At 49.1% G+C, this 19460-nt stretch overlaps 1 protein-coding gene across 6 annotated transcripts in view; it reads right to left on the bottom strand.

Annotated features, from left to right (window-relative positions):
- Atp11a (ATPase phospholipid transporting 11A) overlaps positions 1-19460 on the bottom strand; it is a 107729-nt gene that overhangs the window by 10490 nt on the left and 77779 nt on the right. For 3 of the 6 annotated variants that reach the window (XM_075986174.1, XM_075986173.1, XM_075986171.1), the window contains exons 17-28: positions 18972-19075; positions 14189-14370; positions 11947-12198; positions 10558-10735; positions 9657-9759; positions 9334-9479; positions 8759-8818; positions 7691-7818; positions 6575-6710; positions 6105-6128; positions 1217-1282; positions 337-440 (exon numbers count right to left, since the gene is read on the bottom strand). In XM_075986174.1, the coding sequence (XP_075842289.1) occupies positions 337-440; positions 1217-1282; positions 6105-6128; positions 6575-6710; positions 7691-7818; positions 8759-8818; positions 9334-9479; positions 9657-9759; positions 10558-10735; positions 11947-12198; positions 14189-14370; positions 18972-19075 (1483 nt within the window). The remainder of the gene's footprint in view (positions 1-336; positions 441-1216; positions 1283-6104; positions 6129-6574; positions 6711-7690; positions 7819-8758; positions 8819-9333; positions 9480-9656; positions 9760-10557; positions 10736-11946; positions 12199-14188; positions 14371-18971; positions 19076-19460) is intronic. The other 3 variants (XM_075986176.1, XM_075986175.1, XM_075986172.1) reach the window with 1 other exon arrangement.

Raw genomic sequence — 19460 nt, 5'->3', positions numbered from 1 at the left:
AAGTAAGTCTCTATGAATGGCATTTTGAGATGAGGCTACAAGGAACTGGTGCCCCATTGCCACAACTGCATCATGACACAGCATGCGACCTTCACTGGGTGCTGAGCAAACTATGTATGCTGTTGCCATGTTCTGTGTCTTCCAGACTCCGGGATCAACCGTTTACCCAGGTCACTATGAACCACTTGCCTGCTAGAGCGCCCAGAACACACTGTGACACTGGGGACACAGAAGTCCCAACAGGAACTTTTGCTCAAGTGTAGGAGGCCTTAGGCTGTGCAGAACCTCTTGGGCCCTTTTTGACAGAGGTGGGGGGTGGGGTTTAAGGATTCTTACCAGATAATCCCTCCCCAGAGCAGGGAGAAGACGATGTAGAAGAGCAGTGACCCCCAGATGACAAAGTGATTTATCCAAGTCCAGTAATGCGTGTCCAGCGCAAGCTGCAGGAGAAGGAGGTGTCAACAGCGCCATCGCCAGGGCATGGAGAAAGGAGGGCCAGAAAATCACGAAAAAACGAGGCAAAACTGAAACGCGATGGCAGAATGCCTACAAAAGCTTACAAGGAAAACCACAGCAACCCAAACCCATGCTTCCACAGGAGGAAACTGCTGGGATGGCCAGGTTGTCCCAAGTCACCTGGGACCTCTGGTTTTGTGTGTGTGTGTGTGTGTGTGTGTGTGTGTGAGAGAGAGAGAGAGAGAGAGAGAGAGAGAGAGAGAGAGAGAGAGAGAAGCATCTTCCATGATGACATTCTGCTGCCTAAGAAGATGGTTTGAGGAGTTTGTTTGCATACTTTTAAAGACCCAATGTGATGGGTTCAGAGACTTTCATAATTAAGTTCTTCTTAGAATCTGACTTGATTTTCCAGAGGACCTGAGTTCGATTCCCAGCACCCACATGGCAGTTCACAACCGTCTGTTAACTTTAGTCAAGGGCACTACGCACCCATGTGGCACACCGACACACATGCAGACAAAGCATCCATATACATAAAAAAATTTCTATCCTTTTGTAAACACTCAGCTCTTCATTTCCTTTCGGGCAATTCTGGAAGTTCATGTATGAGGCAGTGTGCATTTGCTGGGTCCTGTATATGAGCTGAAGAAGATGGCCTGGACACCTAGCATCAGTATGGACCTAGGATTCCATGAGCTCAGGGAGAGCTGCAAGCAGGCTAGCATAGCATGGCCCGAGTGTGACCACACCACTGACTCACCTTCAGTGTGACAGTGATCACCATAACGGTGAACACCAGTGTCCCGAAGGTCCAGTTCCCAAACATCTGTGGAGACAAGAGTCCAAGTGAGTGCCTGGTGCCATTCACCTCTCCTCCCTCATCCCGAACACGGACGCTAGAGAGCATGACCCATGGCCTCTGCACCTCTTAGTCTCAAGAGATGGGCACTACAGTTTCCTGAGCTAGAAAAGGCAAGAGCTCAGGTGGCCCTAGGCCAGCACAATGGCCAAGCCTGGCTCAGGAATGACTTGAGTTAGTGTCCTGCTGGCCCCGACACTGGCCCTGCTGGGCACTAGCACATCACTGTGTGGGGTCCTAAGGTCTCAGATTCAGCAGGGAGAAACCTCATGGCTGCAGTCAATACACATGGGGCTTTCTAGATAGAAGCATTGTCCACTTTATTGCCTAGGTCTGGTCTTGTGTCTCAAGGGCAAACTCAGGGAACCTGCTGCTGGTGACGGAGATGCCCGCAGCTGAGGGGCACAGCTGCTAGAACACTGCAGGAGACAGCCAGAGGAGACACCAGAACACAGAAGTGACAGCATCAGGGAAGGCTTCTCCGTGAAGAGAAGACCTCAGGACAAGAAGGAGGCGGGCAGGTGGCACACACTGGACAAAGGCTGCTCCTCCAACAGTCAGACCCCTGGTCACAGCCATGGCTGCTAACAACTCATCAACGAGGAGGGAAGACCAGCAGGTGTGGGCTGCCCTCCTTCTAGCTGGAAGGCAAGCAGGACGGTGGGAGGGACAGACATGTGTCACATTTCTCAACTACAGACAGACGCGTGTGAGGGCAGTGGCTGCGATCCCTTTCTCTCGGGAAAGCTGGTTTGCAGAAGCCATCCGCGAGAACGGTTCCCTGCACAACACACGAGGTGGACACTGTGGGGGTCTATGAACTGGGCCTCTCAGACAATGTTCCCAGAAGGTCCCTCAAGTTTATTTCACAAAGAATCAAAAGGCTGGGAGGCCAGCACTTTTGTCTATGCTGTTTTCAATAAAAGAAGCAATCATACTCTAAGCTAGAGTTTTGTGAAAATTTATGGCCTGCAGGAGTTCTGGGAGTCAGTGGAGAGTTCTAGAGAAATGCCTTCCTTCCTGGGCTTAGAGACCTATGCCCTGCTCTTCATCCTACTAGAGAAACACCTTCCTTCCTGGGCTTAGAGACCTGTGCCCTGTTCTTCAACCTACTAGGAAACACCTTCCTTCCTGGGCTTGGAAAGAGTACCGATAAAAACCGTCAGACCTGCATGTGGGGGGCTTCTAGCCGGGGGCCACTTGGTGACACCAGAGTGGGCACTGCTGTAACTGGCAGGGAGGAACCAGAGGTGCTGTAAGATATGCAGGACAAGAACCATGGGGTTGGCTTTCAGTGCCAATGCATCGTGTGACTGACACAAGAGTGTCACAGCACTCTGCCACGGGCTTTAACTCTAGGGCAGGAATGTTTTTCAACTCAGGGGCAGTAGGCTGGCAGCCGCCCAAAAAGATGGTGGAGAGTGAGCAGTTGTGATTTGTTCAATGGAAAGCTATAGGTGTTGACCAAATGGCAACCTGCAGTGAGAGCAGGGGAGGCTTTGCCCCTGCAGAGGCTGTTTGGCAGAAGGGAGCCCCACTGCCTCCATCTCCGCTCTTCTGTGCCATCAGCTGGCACAGAATGACAGCATGGCACGGGTATGGGACATGCAGACCCCAGCAGCACCACACACCAAGCCAAAGGAAACTCACAGCTTGCTCTTCCCACACCTGTTCCAGGAGGAACATATGCTCCCCACTGCCAGATTTCCCCGGATTTGGTGGATTATGGCAGACCTGGGGGGCCGTGGTGGGACACCAGGCCAAGTCCTATAGGACACACAATCAATACTGTGCCCATGGCTCCTGGTCAGTGAGTGCCCGCTCACTGGGATGGACAGATGGCCACAGAGCCGTTTCTGTATAACCTTCATTCCCTTGTTTGTTTCCAGTGGGAGACTTCTGGCCACCTACCAAGTTACTTAGTACCTTCTGAACTAGATCCTCTAAGGATCTACGGGGTGGGGACACCGGCCCCTCGGCCGGATGTCACCTTTACATATGCTCCTAAGGTTCCTGCTTCTGACTTCCTCAGAACCTAAAAAGCACACCTCTGTTGATGTCAAATTGATTGACAGCTCCAAAATAAACCAACACAGATGGTCTGACTGGCTCACACCTTAATAATCATACCTCCACTGATAGCTTTGGATGGTCTGAGTGATTAGCACCTTTACTGTGTGTCTGACTGACACGGACCTCAACAATATGCCTCCATCTGTGGCCTGGTTGACAGTCTTGGCCCTGAAGGAACACCCTCAGCCAGTAGTTCCTATCTACCTGGTGTCTCTTCAGTCCTGTCTCCTTGATTCTTCCTCTGTCCTGAGGATGAGCACTCTCATAAAGAGAGTTCTGGTCACTAAAGCCTTTAAACCCAAGCCAATTTAATTTTTATATGCAGCAGTATTCCGTAAGAGACAAGGCTCTTGTTTTTTAAGGTCATGGTCATGCCACCTCTGCACCCCTCTGGATCAACTCCACAGCCATTCTGTCAGCTGTATGCTGGGCTCACTTGCCACAGCTCACGACCGTCTCAGCTATCCTCTGGTGTGTCCTAACTACTGTCACATTCCAGCTTGAATACCAGGCTAAGAACATCCCGGGGGTCAGCGAGAGTCTGGTCATTATTGCCTCCCCAGCATCAGAAGAATGAAATACTTATGGCTTTTGATGTCAGTGAAAAAAAATGATCCACAAACAAATTTTAAGAAATTACTCATAATTCTGTAGTTCTTACACTATGTGTGACCTATAAATGTCCCCTGGAGCACTGAAGATCTTTCTAGAAAGGTCTTTAACAGCCACTAACAGAATAAACTTCTAAACAGAAGAACCTGAGAGATGCATCCTGGATCCATGAGGAGCACCATGATCACTAAACCAGACTGCACTCCAGCACTTGAGATCTGCAAACCTAATGTTCTCACGTTCCCAAACACCAGGGTGGAGGGCAAGGGTGGTGGGCCTGACAGGAAACCAAATCCCTTCCTTGACCTCCCCAACCTGTGCAGTGCCCTTGATTATTCCAGTTCTGCCATTCCCACCTCACAGAGAGGTGTCAGTGTCTACCTTGAACGTGTGTCATAGGGTGTCTGACTGGTCTCTTATCTTCTCAGTCTGACACGCCCCCACCATGCCTGACTCTGAATACACGTTCTAACAATTAGTGTCGGCTGTCCTGACTAGCACTGGCTTGGGTCCACCCTGCCAGCCTCCTTTGGGAATTTTGTGTCAAGACATGCATCATACATGCTGAATCTCTGCCTGTAAGTCTGTGTGCAGTGAAGGTGGCCACCAATGCCCTTCTCAGTGGCAGGCCAGTAGGAGGCTTAGGTGAATCCCTGTAACACTTGCTGTCTAGTCTCATTTCTGGTTCTAATGAACACTTTAACAATGGCTAATGGACACGTGAGAACTGTCCATTACTGTGAGGACATTGCATCTTTTCAGCCCACACAGAACCTAATGAGATCAAAAGGACTGTCTGAGGAATGCAGGCAAGGGAACACAGGACTCCTGAGCTTCCGTGACAGGCAGCAGAGATGTCACTACACATGTCAGCTAGCATGGCCTGCAGGAGACACTGCACGGTCTCTGGGGGCCTGGGAAGTGAGCACCCTGCCTCATTCCTAAAACCGAGAGCCACCCGAGTCCTTCCCCAGTGCTCTGGAGAATGTCTATCATTCCTCTGAGACTCAGAGACAGCGTGGGCTGAGGAGGATGCCACGTGCTGGCACAGATCAGGGTCTGGGCTCTGGCTTGCTTCTCATCACCTGAGCTCACACCAGCTTCCAGCGTGTATACACTCCTTCCTCAACCTTCCACGCCAGCGACCAGCAGATGAATGGTGCGTGAGTGGCAAGATGTGGTTTGAAAGTGAAAAAGAAAGCTGCGTGCTGGGACCTGAGCATTTAAGAGCCGCCAAGAGATGGCGGGAAGCTTCTGAAAGGCTGACTTACAAGGAAATGGTGTCTGAGTCAACTAAGACTCAGACAACCACTGTCACCATGCTTATGGGCTGGTAGCTGCAGGCACTGTTTGATTAAAATAAAAGACAACAGTTAGCTACAGAAAATCTTAAATCCTTAAAACGGTGGAATGAATTTTAGCAAGTCTTCAGGGTCAAATACAGTAAAAGCTGATTTGTGATCTAACGTGGGAGAACCTTTAGTTAACAGGCAACAGAAACACATACACAGGTAAACAAACGGCCCACACTGGCCAGACATGGGCACTTCAACCTCACACTCTGAGGGATCAACACGGGGAAGACAACAGGGGGAGAAGAGGGGAGTTGGTTAAATGAGGAATGAAAAGCATTTCTGTCTGCAAGCTCCCTGAGGTGATGGCTGGGAGGGGTTTTCTCTGATGTCAGTTGCAGTGTTTGTTCGAACAGCCACATCAAAACCTGTGATCTTAACTGGGCTTAAGGCTGGGCTCGGCACTTGCATCTAGGTCTAAGGTTTACCGGATGCCTCTTGTTCTCCCCAGGTAGCACAGGTATGCCACCAAAGCAAGGTCCCCAGCAGGCCTCCTGTCCTTTATTTACAGTGACATGCAGACCTATGGGGTCCGTTTAGCAACCCCCTTTCACTGAAGCCTTGACAGAGACTCAGGGAGAAGACACCCTGCAGGGTCAGGGGGCTCTGAGGCCAGTAGAGGGCAGGGATGGCTAACAGCTTTTCTACCAACAAAGCACACAGAAAAAGTCACATTTGAAAATATTTTCAAGAAATATTTTATTTGTAATGCACTCCAAAAACACAGAGAGAACAAACCCACGGTGTCTTACCATGCTTGTGTTGGTGGTCATTATCTGAGGTGGGAAGGGAAGCAAGTGGCAAAAAGAAAAAAGCAAGATACAAATAAAACAGACCCCAGAAAGTAGGCAAACAACAGTGCTGTCCATTAAGAACTACGAGCTACTCACTGTAAGGGGCCATGCTCACACACCGTGGAGCAACACTCACACAACTTAACTCCCATACCAAAGTACGGTGGCTGGATGAAACCATGGAGCCACCGGGATTAGCTCACGGTGGGATGCATGTTGTGAACCTGTCAGGAAAACCTCAGGACGACCTTCCCGTATAGCTGGCGAATGTGACTTGGTCCTTCCTCTAGATGGCTCCACAGAGCCACACCTCTCTCGTGCTCACCTAACCACAGGCTGAGCTGTTCTCACAAGGCTGCTCTACACAACGACCGCACAGGGTGGGGCTTATTACTAATCAGTGAAACCACAAGACGTTCAGTACTGACCTGTCCATTGCTGGTCACGGTTGTGTTTTCAAACATGAAATAAGCACCAAAGAAAAATACCAAAGCGTCAAATACGCCGAGAAATGTCCAGTAAATGAACACCCGCCAGCGGAGCAGCGCGTTCTTGGCGATATCTCTGTTTGAGGAAAAGAGTGGGAAAACTGTGACCACTCTGCAGCAGCATCTCTGTCCACCTGGTACTAAACAGCCTCAGCCATGACGATGAACAGGGCAGAACGCACACGCTCTTCAGTCCCCACTAGCTTCTGAACATTTCTCCCGTATTGCTGTAATGCTGTTAAAGGAAACCTGGGGCGCTCTTGTCTTCTGGATGGAAATAACACACAACAGCGTGCACTGTCTGACACACTGATCAGCAGACTGAACGTGGACCTGCTACCAACCTACATGAGTTTCTAGGCCTGTTCACTGCACTGGGGTTTGTCCGTAGCATTCCCTCTGTGTACATGTCTGAAACAGTGTGCATGTATGCATGTGCGCGCGCAAACACACGTACACACACACACGCACAATTCCTCAAGTTTCAAGGTCTCATAAATGACTAAACAATGTAATAAAGGTCCCCAAAGCCTGTGACATGAGATCCTGTGAACTGGACAGGGGAAGGTTGTCTGATGTTAATGTGGTTTCTGAAATTACACAGTTGAAGAAACCTCACAGAAGTAAGCACACATGTGTGTACAAACATGAGTAAGACAAAGGTCCTGGGAAACCTGAATGAGGTAGGGGAAGGTGACAATGTAGCCACTGACTGGCTGCTGCATTGCACTATCCAATTCATTATTACCTGGAGAAATTCAAGAGCATGGGAATCTCCCTGTTATGAAACACTGTAACTGTCAGAAAATCTGGGCAGTTCTGGGATAGTATAAAAGTTATTTCATTAATACTAAGAAACGACTTCACAGGGGTGGACAGATGCAGGTTCCCTTCCTAGCTTTTCTGCCTCTACCAAGCAGTGGGATGCAGAAAGGTTCACGTGCATTCAAGCCTAGTGCAGACCCCATTTCTTTAGACACCATCCAGAGGAAGCAAGTGCACCCTAGCTTTGAAAAAAATGGCAGCAGGAGCCGGCTGGCAGCTTCTGCACTGTACCTGTACAGGGATGGGTCTCTCTTGAGCACTTCAATGCCCACGTGCTGTTCCATGAGGCTGTACAGGAGAATCGGGAGGGAGGTGAAGCTGATGTTGTAGAGAGTCAGATACGCAGTATCGTACAAAGTCTGCAAGAAGGAGAAGGGATCTGAGTGGGGCTGTGAGATGGCTTTGACAGACTGATGTCATGATTTAGTGTGGTACTGTGTGCAGGTATGTGCAAATGCATGCGTGTGTAGAAGCCAGGGGTCAGCATCAGGCGACCTGGAGCTGACTCAGCTAGAGCGGTTAGCACATGTCCTCCTGCCTCTATCTCCTTACCACTGGCTTATGCTGCTATACCCAGCTTGATATAGGTGCTGGGGATTTGAACTCAGGTCCTCATGTTTGTACAGCAAGAACTTTACCAATTGAGCCATGTCCCTAGAGGCCCTGAGTAAAGAAGCTTAAAATATAGAAAGTGCACCTAAAATGCATAGAAGCCACTATTCTATAGAGACAGACAACAGGGACAGATTTCAAATTTCATGAAGTAAATTCATCAGGTTTAAAATCATCAGGCTTAAAATCGTCAGGTCCAGGCAGAGCTTGGACCCAAAAATTCACAATTGTTCACTTTTACATTTTTTAGCTTCAATTATCCCAGCCCTGGTGGCTCCAGATATTAGCCATTGGCCACTGTCCATCTGAACACATTGTGCAGTGTCTCATCCTGTATACTTCAATGTCTAAGACTCCAAGATGACCCCCACGCCCATGAAGGTTCAGGTGTGGGTTGTCACACACAGTCCAACCCAGAGCCCATCAGCTAAGTCATTAAGAGGCCTGTGTTTAGGAACATGTTGGCCTCCTGACATCCAGTCTGGGGCTGGAAACTCAACTCCATGGCCTGCCCTTTCCCCTTTGTCTGTTCACAGGCCCTGGGAGCGACAGGATGGGTGCATCTGGGCCCCAACGGATCTCCACAGGGGTCTGTCTGCATCCTGAAGAGGGTCCCCTCACTAAGGCCACCCACTGGAAAGGAAGACGCGGTTTTGATGAACTTCCGACTTATGATCTCACACTGACCTGCTGTGAAAATCCGCAGAAGAATTGGTACAAAAACTGAGGGAAAATGAAGCAGACATTCTGAAAGGCAAGTAGTGAGCATTATTAGTTTAAGGGCATTCTGCAGAGACTCCCGGGCTTGCCTAGGGCTCATAAGCCACCAGTGATACACTGTTTCACGTGGGGGATCGTGACAAGCAGGCCCAGTATCTTAAAAGACAGCTGAGTGGGTTTTGGAAATGCTTCTCTTCCCTGTGTGGCAAATGCAATGTACACATCTATAGTGTGGCCCTGGTGATCACAGGCAGCAGCAGGAGGCACACAAGAGGGAAAGAAGGCGGTGGTGACAGAGAGGTCAGCAGCAAGGACCTGCCTGCATGGGGAGAACTGTTCAAAGGAACAAGACATGAGCCCTCAAACGTCACACAACTTGTCCTTCTGGCTCTATGTTAAAGTCTGAGGAGGCTCAAGAAGTGTCAGGAATCCTGTTACAGGAGCAACCTACTTTCTGATGGTCACTTATTCACTCAGATAAATGACCGGAAGCATTAAGTCACCAGCGAAGGTCTCATGCGCTGAAACTGAGGACTCCCTACCTTGTAGAAGAAGTACTGCACGAGCTCAGATATCCTGATGTAATACAAGTGCCCGTGGACAAGAAGCATCTTCTTCAAGTGCTTAAACTTGGGTATTGCGTAGTCGCTGTTCCTTGCAGCTTGGCGACCCTCCTTCCCGATGACGCCTAGAAAGAAAGGTGCATATACTGGTGACCAGAGCCAGCTAAGCCCAGGTGACTACTGCCTGGTATCTGCTTGCAAAATAACAAGTCACAGGTGGACACCCAAGGTCCCTCTGCATGACAGGGCACAGCCTGTGTCTACCAAAAGCACAGAGCCCAACTAGAGCAGCAATGACTTACCTATGCCCACGTGGGCCTCCAGGATCATGCTGACGTCATTCGCACCATCACCAATTGCTAAGGTGATAGGGTGCTCCTTTGAAAATTTGATTAACTTAACAATCTGGAAAAGAAAGAAACATGGAGTTTATCTTCTGTTTGGATTTCGTTAGGGTTATTAGCTGGGCAGAACCAACTGAGCCACACAGCTGGTGTAGGTCAGAGGGAAACTACTCACTACTCCTTTCTAGAGCTCTCAGACTATTTCCTCCACAGAGGGTCAAACTGTCTCATAGAAACTAAGATATGATCTATGACGTGACTTCACAAAGGCAGGAAGACAAAATTAGAGTAATATCCAGGTATTGGAAAAGCTTGGGACCAATGCAGTCTGCAGGAAGGGGCTGTAATTCTACACCACTTGGTATCAAACAATTTTTAAAAAGAAGCTGTTTCTAATGCTATTTTAATTTTCAAACCCGTCATGCATAAAAATCAAATATGTCAACGTAATAAGCACCCTTCATGACTTCTCTTTCTTAATTTCCAAGTCTATTTCTTCATAGACCTCCCCCCATGCACCCTGCTTAAGTACAATGCACTTCCCCCATGCACCGTGCTTAAGTACAATGCATTTTAGGATGAGACAGAGAAGTAGGGAAACTACAGATTGCTTTCTTATTTCAATACAAGAAATGTAAGTAAGTATACATGCATTTGTATACATCAATTGAGAACCCAAAAATAGCACTGGGAATCCCAAGGCACTAAAGCACCTCTCTAGGAGGGGCCATCCATGCCTGACCCTCAAGGAGAATCTAAGACTCAGGTCTGACATTTCTATGCTCCCACTAAGTGTTTGGCTATCAGAGACAGTGAGACTTAAGGAAAGGCTTTCTCCCCATGCAGGCCAGTTCATGACCTGCGCCTTCTGCAAGGGGGCCATCCGGCAGCACAGCACGGCACTGCAGTTCCTGCAGATCTCCAGGAAGAGCTCTCTGTAGTTGCCCGAGGAACTCCCATCCTCCCGGGGCTTCATTATCAAGGACAGCGCAGCTCCGTCGATGATTAAACCATAGTCATGCATATCTGTTGAAAGTCTGTTGGAGCACACAGAAGGGGAGATCACTCAGTCACCGCTCTACCATACCCGGGGCATTCGCATGGTGCCTGGGGTCAGGAGGCTCCTAGTTCTCTCTCCATCACTCCGACCTTTGCGGAACTGGAGCTACCTCTGTGACAGCACTGTGAAATCACAGCTACAGCTTCCTGAGAGTGTGTATAAGTCTCACGCTGAGACACCACAAGGTGGGCTTGGAAGGGCAGGTCTTCACGTCTGCTCTCCATGCCAGCCTCCTTCTACCTGTATGGCTAATACCTCGTAGGCTTCCTGCCCTGGTGACTTCACTGTGAGAACATGGTCAAAGTCTCCCTTTGCTGGGCTATAAAGATTTATTTTTATCACTTTAAAGTATGTATAATCTGTAAGTAGGTGTGGGCACACGTCTGCTGAGACCAGCGGAGTCTGACCTCCCAGGAGCTGCAGTTGCAGGCAGTGGGAAGCCGCCTGGCGTTGGTGCTGGGAATTAACCTTAGGCCCTCTGGAAGAGCGGCGCATGCTCTTAACGACTGAGCTATCTCTCCAGGCTCCTTTGCAAGGCCTCAGAATGACAACAACACCCATAATCCCGAAGTTCTACAGAACAATAGGGAAATAACTTTGTGCTCTTCTAGAAACAACCTAAAATCTGCACACACCTAGAGGGCTGGCTTATCCTGCCAAATACATATGACTCTTGACGGTTCAATAAGGGCATGTGCTCTAAGCCCAACTGTCTTAAGTTGAGAACTTATCCTCAAATCTCCAAATGTTCACTGTGGCACATGCATGTGGACACCCACACAAATAAAGACATAAAATAATGACTCATCAGAATCAGATGAGACAACCTTCAGATGACTCGCCCAGCCCTGGTAAGGGAGGCCCTTGTGAAACGTGTGAACAAACCGGTAGACACTCTTGGGAAGACACTGCTGCCTCCGCTATTACTAACCACCTTCTCTGGCAGCACCCCAAGGCACCCACGAGGGACCCACGAGGCACAACAGCAGATGAAAAGTTTACCACTGAAAACATCTTTCTGCATTCTCCACCTATCGGCCTGAAATTGCCTGCCCAGGCACATCCAGCCGTGGAAAGGCTTCCGTGCCACTCAAAGCCTCTAGGTGACCCACAGACTGTGGGCACACAGAGGTGCAGGATCCCACGAGGTGGGTCTGGTTTGCAGAGGCGGTGGGAGGAGCAGCCTACCCTGAGAAGGAGTCTCTGGTCAGGCTTCCGCTGCAGCGCAGGACTGTCTTGCTCAGCTCGAAGAGGACATCGTGCAGGCTCTGCTCCTCTAGCCTTTTGGTGGTCAGCTCCAGCAGCTGTGTGCTCCTGCGGAACAGCTTGCAGGCATAGCAGGTGGCTGAGGCCGTCTCCATCTTGTCTCCAGTGAGCACCCAGACCTTGATACCTGCCTTCTGCAGGGCCTCGATTGTGTCTGCAGCTTTCTCTTGGAGCCTGGGAAAGTAGAACCCAGACAGTGGGCTCAGGAGCCAAGGCTGCCAAAAAAAGAACTTCAAGAAACATGAAGCCATCAAAATATTCAGCTCTATGAAACAGCACATGCACAGGACCTGAAGCTGCTCCCAGAGTGCACACCTTATAGTGATGTGCACGAGGCTCTACCAAACAAACACGGATGAGCTACTTAAGGGGCTGTCCCGAGCCACGTCCTCTCCCTGAGCCTAACATCCATCCACAATTCAGTATCATTCCACTTAGGAGAATCATTAAAACCAGAAACGAAATGGAAAATGGAACTGGGAAATATGGCATTATTTTTCCTTTTGGTACCATTTGTTCTCATATTGTTCCTTATCAAACTGGAATCCAGGCTCTATTGGAGTCCAGTTCAGAGGCTGGTAATAATACCAGTGGCCCCACAGCTCGCTAACATTCATTGCTGGCTCAGCATGTGCCAGCATGGTGTGAAATCTGGTATGACCTTTCACCTCTACATAACCCTGCAAAGCCATCGAGTCCCAGGGAGGAAGCGCCTGGCCTGAAGTGTGGAGACGCCATCACTACAGATGCACAAATGAAGACAGCTACCTCCGATCTTGTAACTTTTCTGAGCAACGATAAGGAGCCCAAGGTCTAGACTGGTAAGGCTGCTGACTCTGGGTTTTAAAGAAGAAACTTGTGATCATTCATCACTTCAACGGGACATCATATCTGTAATCCCAGGTGGACACGTGTTCTATGTCACCTGGTCTACACAGCGAAACCCTGACTAGAAGAGAACATTGTTTTACTGCCACTGATCCCTAGTGCTCCTGGGTGTCAATCCTCCATGTTCTGTGGCCTAAACTCCAGCCATGTCAGCTGCCCACAAGGGCTTAATGCACATCCACTGAGAAGCTCCCTCCCTGGAGCAGCCTAAAGCCCTTTCTGCATCACTGCCCTCAGGCCATGGCAAGAGCTCCTGGCTCTCACCCTGTAACTGAGAATTCAGAAGTGTTCTCACATTTTATCAGCTGTGACTACTGGGTTAGTCCACTTCAATCTGTTAACTTTCTTCAACAAAGACAAACATGTCGAAGATATTAAAATCTAAAGAGTCAAGCTGTGCTCAGAAGAGCCAGCAGCAGCTTCCTACAAATAGTAGGAAAATTACTACTAATTCCTTTCTAAGGCAAGAAGAGAAACTGGATCTTCCATGTGTAACATGATGTCAAGATGTCACTTTCACTATCTGGAAGAAAGTGCCTTTTCAGGGATCTTATGTGTGGCCAGGAACGTATCGCCCAGCTCTGGTTTTCTGGGTTGTCGCTCTACATGAAGGGAAACAGTGAAGCTGTCCTCAGAGAGAACACACTGGAGCTGGACGTGTGTGCCACCCGCCCACCCCACTCTCACGGCCTCTCCACCTGTAACTGTGGACGTGTGTACCATCCGCCCACCCCACTCCCACGGCCTCTCCACCTGTAACTGTGGACGTGTGTACCATCCGCCCACCCCACTCCCACGGCCTCTCCACCTGTAACTGTGGACGTGTACCATCCGCCCACCCCACTCTCACGGCCTCTCCACCTGTAACTGTGGACATGTGTACCATCCGCCCACCCCACTCTCACGGCCTCTCCACCTGTAACTGTGGACGTGTGTACCATCCGCCCACCCCACTCCCACGGCCTCTCCACCTGTAACTGTGGACGTGTACCATCCGCCCACCCCACTCTCACGGCCTCTCCACCTGTAACTGTGGACATGTGTACCATCCGCCCACCCCACTCTCACGGCCTCTCCACCTGTAACTGTGGACGTGTGTACCATCCGCCCACCCCACTCTCACGGCCTCTCCACCTGTAACTGTGGACGTGTGTACCATCCGCCCACCCCACTCTCACGGCCTCTCCACCTGTAACTGTGGACGTGTACCATCTGCCCACCCCACTCTCACGGCCTCTCCCATCTGTTGCTGAACAGACACACATGGCAGCGTTACCGGTCCTCTACAGCTGTAGCACCAAGCAGAATCAGGTCCTTCTCAATCTGCTCGTAGGCTTCTGCTAACTTCTTCTCCCGATCTTGAAGCGCCACCTTGGCAGTCTGCAGCAGTCTGCAAACATCCTTATATTCTTCTGGCTCAAGCCGCTTGTAGGCAACACACAGGGTCCGCAGACCCTCCTGCGGAACACAACTCAGTGTTTAACGTAAATCCATCATTGCCTGCTGAATGTATTCTCAGGCCTTTTTCATACCCATCTGAAGAGAGTGAGTCATAACCCAGCCACCCTCAAGGAATTACTGAGTTACATTAAATATGGACAATCATGTACATCTAGAACTGTAACCTACGATACCTCTACCAGGCCACTACACCAGAGCATAGACTTTTTCTCTTCATGTAAACAAACAGAGCTTATTTGTGTTTTGGGGAGATAACTTGTAATGCTGTGGTAATGGTTTATCCAAAGCTGGGAGCCTGTCAGAATCTGACCGTAGTGAATACCAAGGAAGACTGCAAGTTTATTCATCCACACTGTGGGTACGCGGGAAACTAAAACAAGCCCGAAGGATGAGGGGTTCTGACATGCGTGAAGAAGGTGACCTGCCAAGTCACACCAAACTGTCCTGGGTGATGGCTCCTGGTGTGGCTCCCTTGGGCGTCTCCTGCTCTTTCACCTTACCATGTACAACAGTGTGACACTCACAGGCCTCCTCAACATGCACCGCAAATCCTGGATTTGAGACTTTTAAGAACACTTCCTGCTATGTGTTGTCAACTTCTTACAGCTCTTTTGCCTTCCTAATGTGTGTGAAGGACAGACCCTGCTGTCAACAGTTCTAACCCTCATGAGGGAAGGAAGGGCACGGGCAAACACTGTGCTCCAGCCACAAGTCTGAAGAGTAGTCAGACGAGGAGGTCTCTAAAGACAGAATGTCCAGGATGGAGGGTGCTGGGAGTGGTGAACTGCACTTTCAGGAATGAACGAGCCTCTGCTTGTGAAGGCAGAAAGGGACTTTCTACTGTGGCGCGCCGTGAGGTGGAACGCCTTTCTGAAAGCAGGACAAAAGTCCTGTGTGAAACACTACCAAGCTATAGAAAGCACAATTACACCCAGAGAGCACTGTAGAGCACCGCCCCTTATGAACACACATGAAGTGAACCTCAAATGCACACCAGCAAACTGGATCCAACAGCACTACTCCAACATGAAAGGAATGTGAGCCACGGCTGAACGCAACTCGTCCCCAGATGCCAGACTGATCCAGCCTAGGAAATGGACTAACGGAACACATGGTGTGACCAGGGTGACGCCCCACGTGATGACTGAACTGGTGCAGAGGAAGTAGCTGAAAACATAACAGAGACGTCCTCACGTGGTTCCCCGAGAACGGCTCCAAGGCGAGGAGAGGGCGGGACTCTCCCGCCTTTTCACTTCTGCTAAACACAACTCAGCACCACAAATTCTACCAGAGCAATTCGGTAAGGAAGAGGGGCACCCAAATCCAAAAGAATGCTTTTCTCAAGACTGCACATGCAGATGGCCAGCTCCTGCAGTTGGAAAACCATAAAGAACGTATACCTCCTCTCAGGAAATCCCAGAGCTATTGCATGAATGCTGTAATCAGCACAGGTCCCAACAGCTCAACTGTGACATCAGCACAGGCGTGCTGGCAGCACCTCACATGCTCCCAATACTCACTTTGGGAAGGAGATTAAGAATGCATTCTAACCACAATTATACCAGAAAGAAAACATTCATGAATGTGCTTACTCATGGAGGAAAAGACTCATAGACTGAAAACTACACAACACTGAAAATCACAGAAGAGCAAATAACAGAAACGTGTGTTTCCGTGGAGTGGAAGATTTCATATTGTTTAGATGACAATGCTACTCAAAGCCATTTGGAGTCTTGTGATCCTATGGAACTCCCGATGGCGATCTCCGCAGGAACTCAGGGAATTTCGGGGTATTCAGAGAGCATAAGGATTTTAGATAAGAATAAAGTTGGGCATGCATACATTCTGGTTTCAAAACTTACTAGCACACGACAGTACATTAAACTGTACAGGGCTGGTGTGTGTGGAGAGAGACAGAGACTGAGAGAGAAGAGCAGGACAGAACTGAGGCCCAGAAACAAATCTTAGAACATCTGGCTAGACAATTTAACAAGAGGAACAAGATCACTCAACAGGGATAAAACCATCCCTTCAACAATGATGCTCAATAAACTACACCCACTTATAAAAAATAAGACAGTCCCCTTTGCCTACCATAACACATAAGATCAATGTCTTAAATTTAAAACCTAGAAGTATAGAGTTCTTAGAAAAATACAGGGTAAAGTCTTCCTAATCTTGTATTTGGCACAATTTAATTATGACGCTCAAAACAGGCAACTGAAGAAGAAATGGGCGACTGGATTTGAAGGGAAAATGGTCCTCTCAGCATCACCTACAGCTGTCTTCAGTGTAAAGCTTCAGCTGTTTAATAATAACGGTATGAATGTGGGACCTGCAGGTCCTCAGTTTGCTGCCTGAGGAACTGCTGGGCTGGGTGTGGGCTGGAGAACTCAGGCAGAAGTTTTGAATTACCTGACCTATAGCATGGGGCTAAGTATTCCAGGACATATCTAAAGTATGCTGCCCTGGTTGGTTTTTGTCAACTAGATACAAACCTAGACACATCTTGGAAGAGAGAATCCTAATTGGTAAAATGCCCCCAAGAGTGGCATGTAGGCAAACCTACAGACATTTTCCTAACTAGCGACTGATGTGTGAACACCTGGCCCGTTGTGGGTGGTGCCATTCCTGGACAGGTGGTTCTGAGGTATACATGAAAGCAGCTGAGCCAGCCAGTAAGTGACGTTCTTCATCGCCATTTCCCTGCTTCATTTCCTGCCCGAAGTTCCCTTCACGATGGACTATGATTGGGACATGAAAATTGAAATGAACCCTTTTCTCCCCAAGTTGTTTTGGTCAAAGTGTTTTGCCTCAGTGTCTTACTTAGGGTTTCCACTGCTGTGATGAAACAGCATGACCGTAAAGCTAGTTGGGGAGGCTGGCTTTCAGTTCAGAGGTTCAGTCCATTATCATCACGACGGAGGTATGGCAGTATGCAGGCAGACGTGCTGCTGTAGGAGTAGCTGAGAGTCTGCTCTTACAGGCAACAGGAAATGGTCTGACATATACTGGGCAGTATTCCGAGCATAGGAAACCTCAAAGCCCACACCCACAGTGACACACTTCCTCCAGCAAGGCCATATCCACTCCAACAAAGCCACACATCCTAATACTGCCACCCCCTATGAGATTATGGGGGCCAATTATGTTTAAATTACCACACACAACAACAGAAACCCTAAGATAGGCACTGTAAGAACCAATGGCCCTGAAGTATCTGGAAAAGGACAATGGATGGACAGGCCCAGAGGTCAGGCACGAGTCATGAGGAGGCTGACAGGAAATTCCCAAAGGCGCCAGGCAGAGCACTGTTCCAAATCCATTAAACAACATGAAGCCACAGCTTGAAGGAACAAGTGTTTTCTGAGGAGTTTGGCCACTTCTCTGAATAAAATTCTAGAGCTGCAGGAAGCAAGAAAGATCCAGCAGCCCAGAGGGTGAAGTTCTCACTGCGGCCTGCATACAGGATGGAGTCCACGCCCAGAGGGATCAACTAGCCAGCTACGGCAGACCAAGTGATGGGGATGGGAGTGGGATGCAGGCCACTAAAACAGCAGTACTGAAGAATTTCCCATCTTGGTAAAGGCCTACAGAGCACATTCCAGACTCCCGAGCAGGAAAAGAGAATCACAGCACACAGACTCACCACAACCAGAGACCATCCACGGGAAAGCAGCAAAGAAAACATAACACAGAGAGCAAGCCCAGCCCAGCATGGCATTTCCTAAGAGAAGGGCTGTCTAAACAAGGACCCACAGTTCTCGCTGAGATTCAGTCTCAAATGTCCATCAACAGGTGAACAAATGAGTAAGTCGGGCATCAGCACAGATGAGCTGCTCAGAGGGAAAAGGATGCTGTGATGCTACTGATAAGACCATGCCAGAGGGTCAGGGCTCATCTACAGTGACGGCAAACAGTGGGGGCTGATGGGAGCTGACGGAGGGGAATACAAAGGTCTGGAGGACACTGTGTGGCAAGGCTTTTACAAGTGTGAATCAAAAGCTACCCACTTTTCTCTTTAAGATGAAACACACTAATATATTGACTATAGCTCAATAAAGTATTTTAAGAAGATGTACTTTAAACACAATTAACTACTTCCCTTAAGGAAAATGATTCTCTGGTGTGGAGAACCATCCAGAACAATGCAGTATGCATTATGTCAGTGTTCTCATTAACACAAAGTGTGTCTCTAGTGATGCTCCTGGAGGTGACCGCGGGCAGAAGGCGTCAGAATCCCCAATGTACCCACTTAATGACAGTGAACACCAGGGCTTCAAGAAGTTTGTCCTAATAAGTTCAGTGAAGCCAGCACATGCCTTCTGCAGCACCACACGGGGACCTTCTCTGAGGGGATGCAACCGAGCTGTATCTGAATGTCTATCTAGTACAGCCTCTGCAGACTGCAGCAGAAAGTCATCTAATCCCAGGCATGGGGTCTCTCTGGCTCCTCAGACCTGGGAGGAACAGTTGAGAGGATGTGAGCTGCCTCTGCAGGAGAACGGCTAAACGGGAGGATGACCTCCAGCATAGAAAGCCACAGGGCTGAGTGAAGAGTGCAGGGCGAGAGGGGCTGGAACGGGGCAGCGTCTTACCACTGCATTGCGCTCAACTCTGGACCGGACCTGGTCCACTTTGCCTTCTATGACCCGGGGAAATATTGAAGAATCTGCTCCTTTGCAAAACAAGTAAATTTCTCCTGGAAGATGAGGGAGAAAACAATGCTGGATTTAATTACTACACGGGAAGACACATTTACTTTTCAGCTTGTTATTAATGAAAACAAATGAGACCAGTGCGGAGACCATTTCAAAGTACATCTTAAAGACCAGTTAACACACTAAGATCTGAAGGAGGTGCAATCCATGAAATACGCCAGGGCCCCATTTTATTCCTATAGCCCACCGGTCTCAAGACAGTCAGGAGCCATGAACAATGAGGGCTCCCCGTGAGAAGCAAATACTTCCTGGGTCAGGGTTGGGTAGGCAGGGTGGGCATAACAGAGCAAAGAGTGTGCTCCTGGCCCAAAAGGAGTGTTCAAACTCCATGAAATGCCAGAGGCGAGTGCATGACTCTTCCCAAAG

Source organism: Microtus pennsylvanicus, chromosome 9 (assembly GCF_037038515.1).
Source record: "Microtus pennsylvanicus isolate mMicPen1 chromosome 9, mMicPen1.hap1, whole genome shotgun sequence".
In the NCBI taxonomy this organism is placed as follows: Eukaryota; Metazoa; Chordata; class Mammalia; order Rodentia; family Cricetidae; genus Microtus; species Microtus pennsylvanicus.
This window is presented reverse-complemented; position numbering and strand designations above follow the sequence as displayed.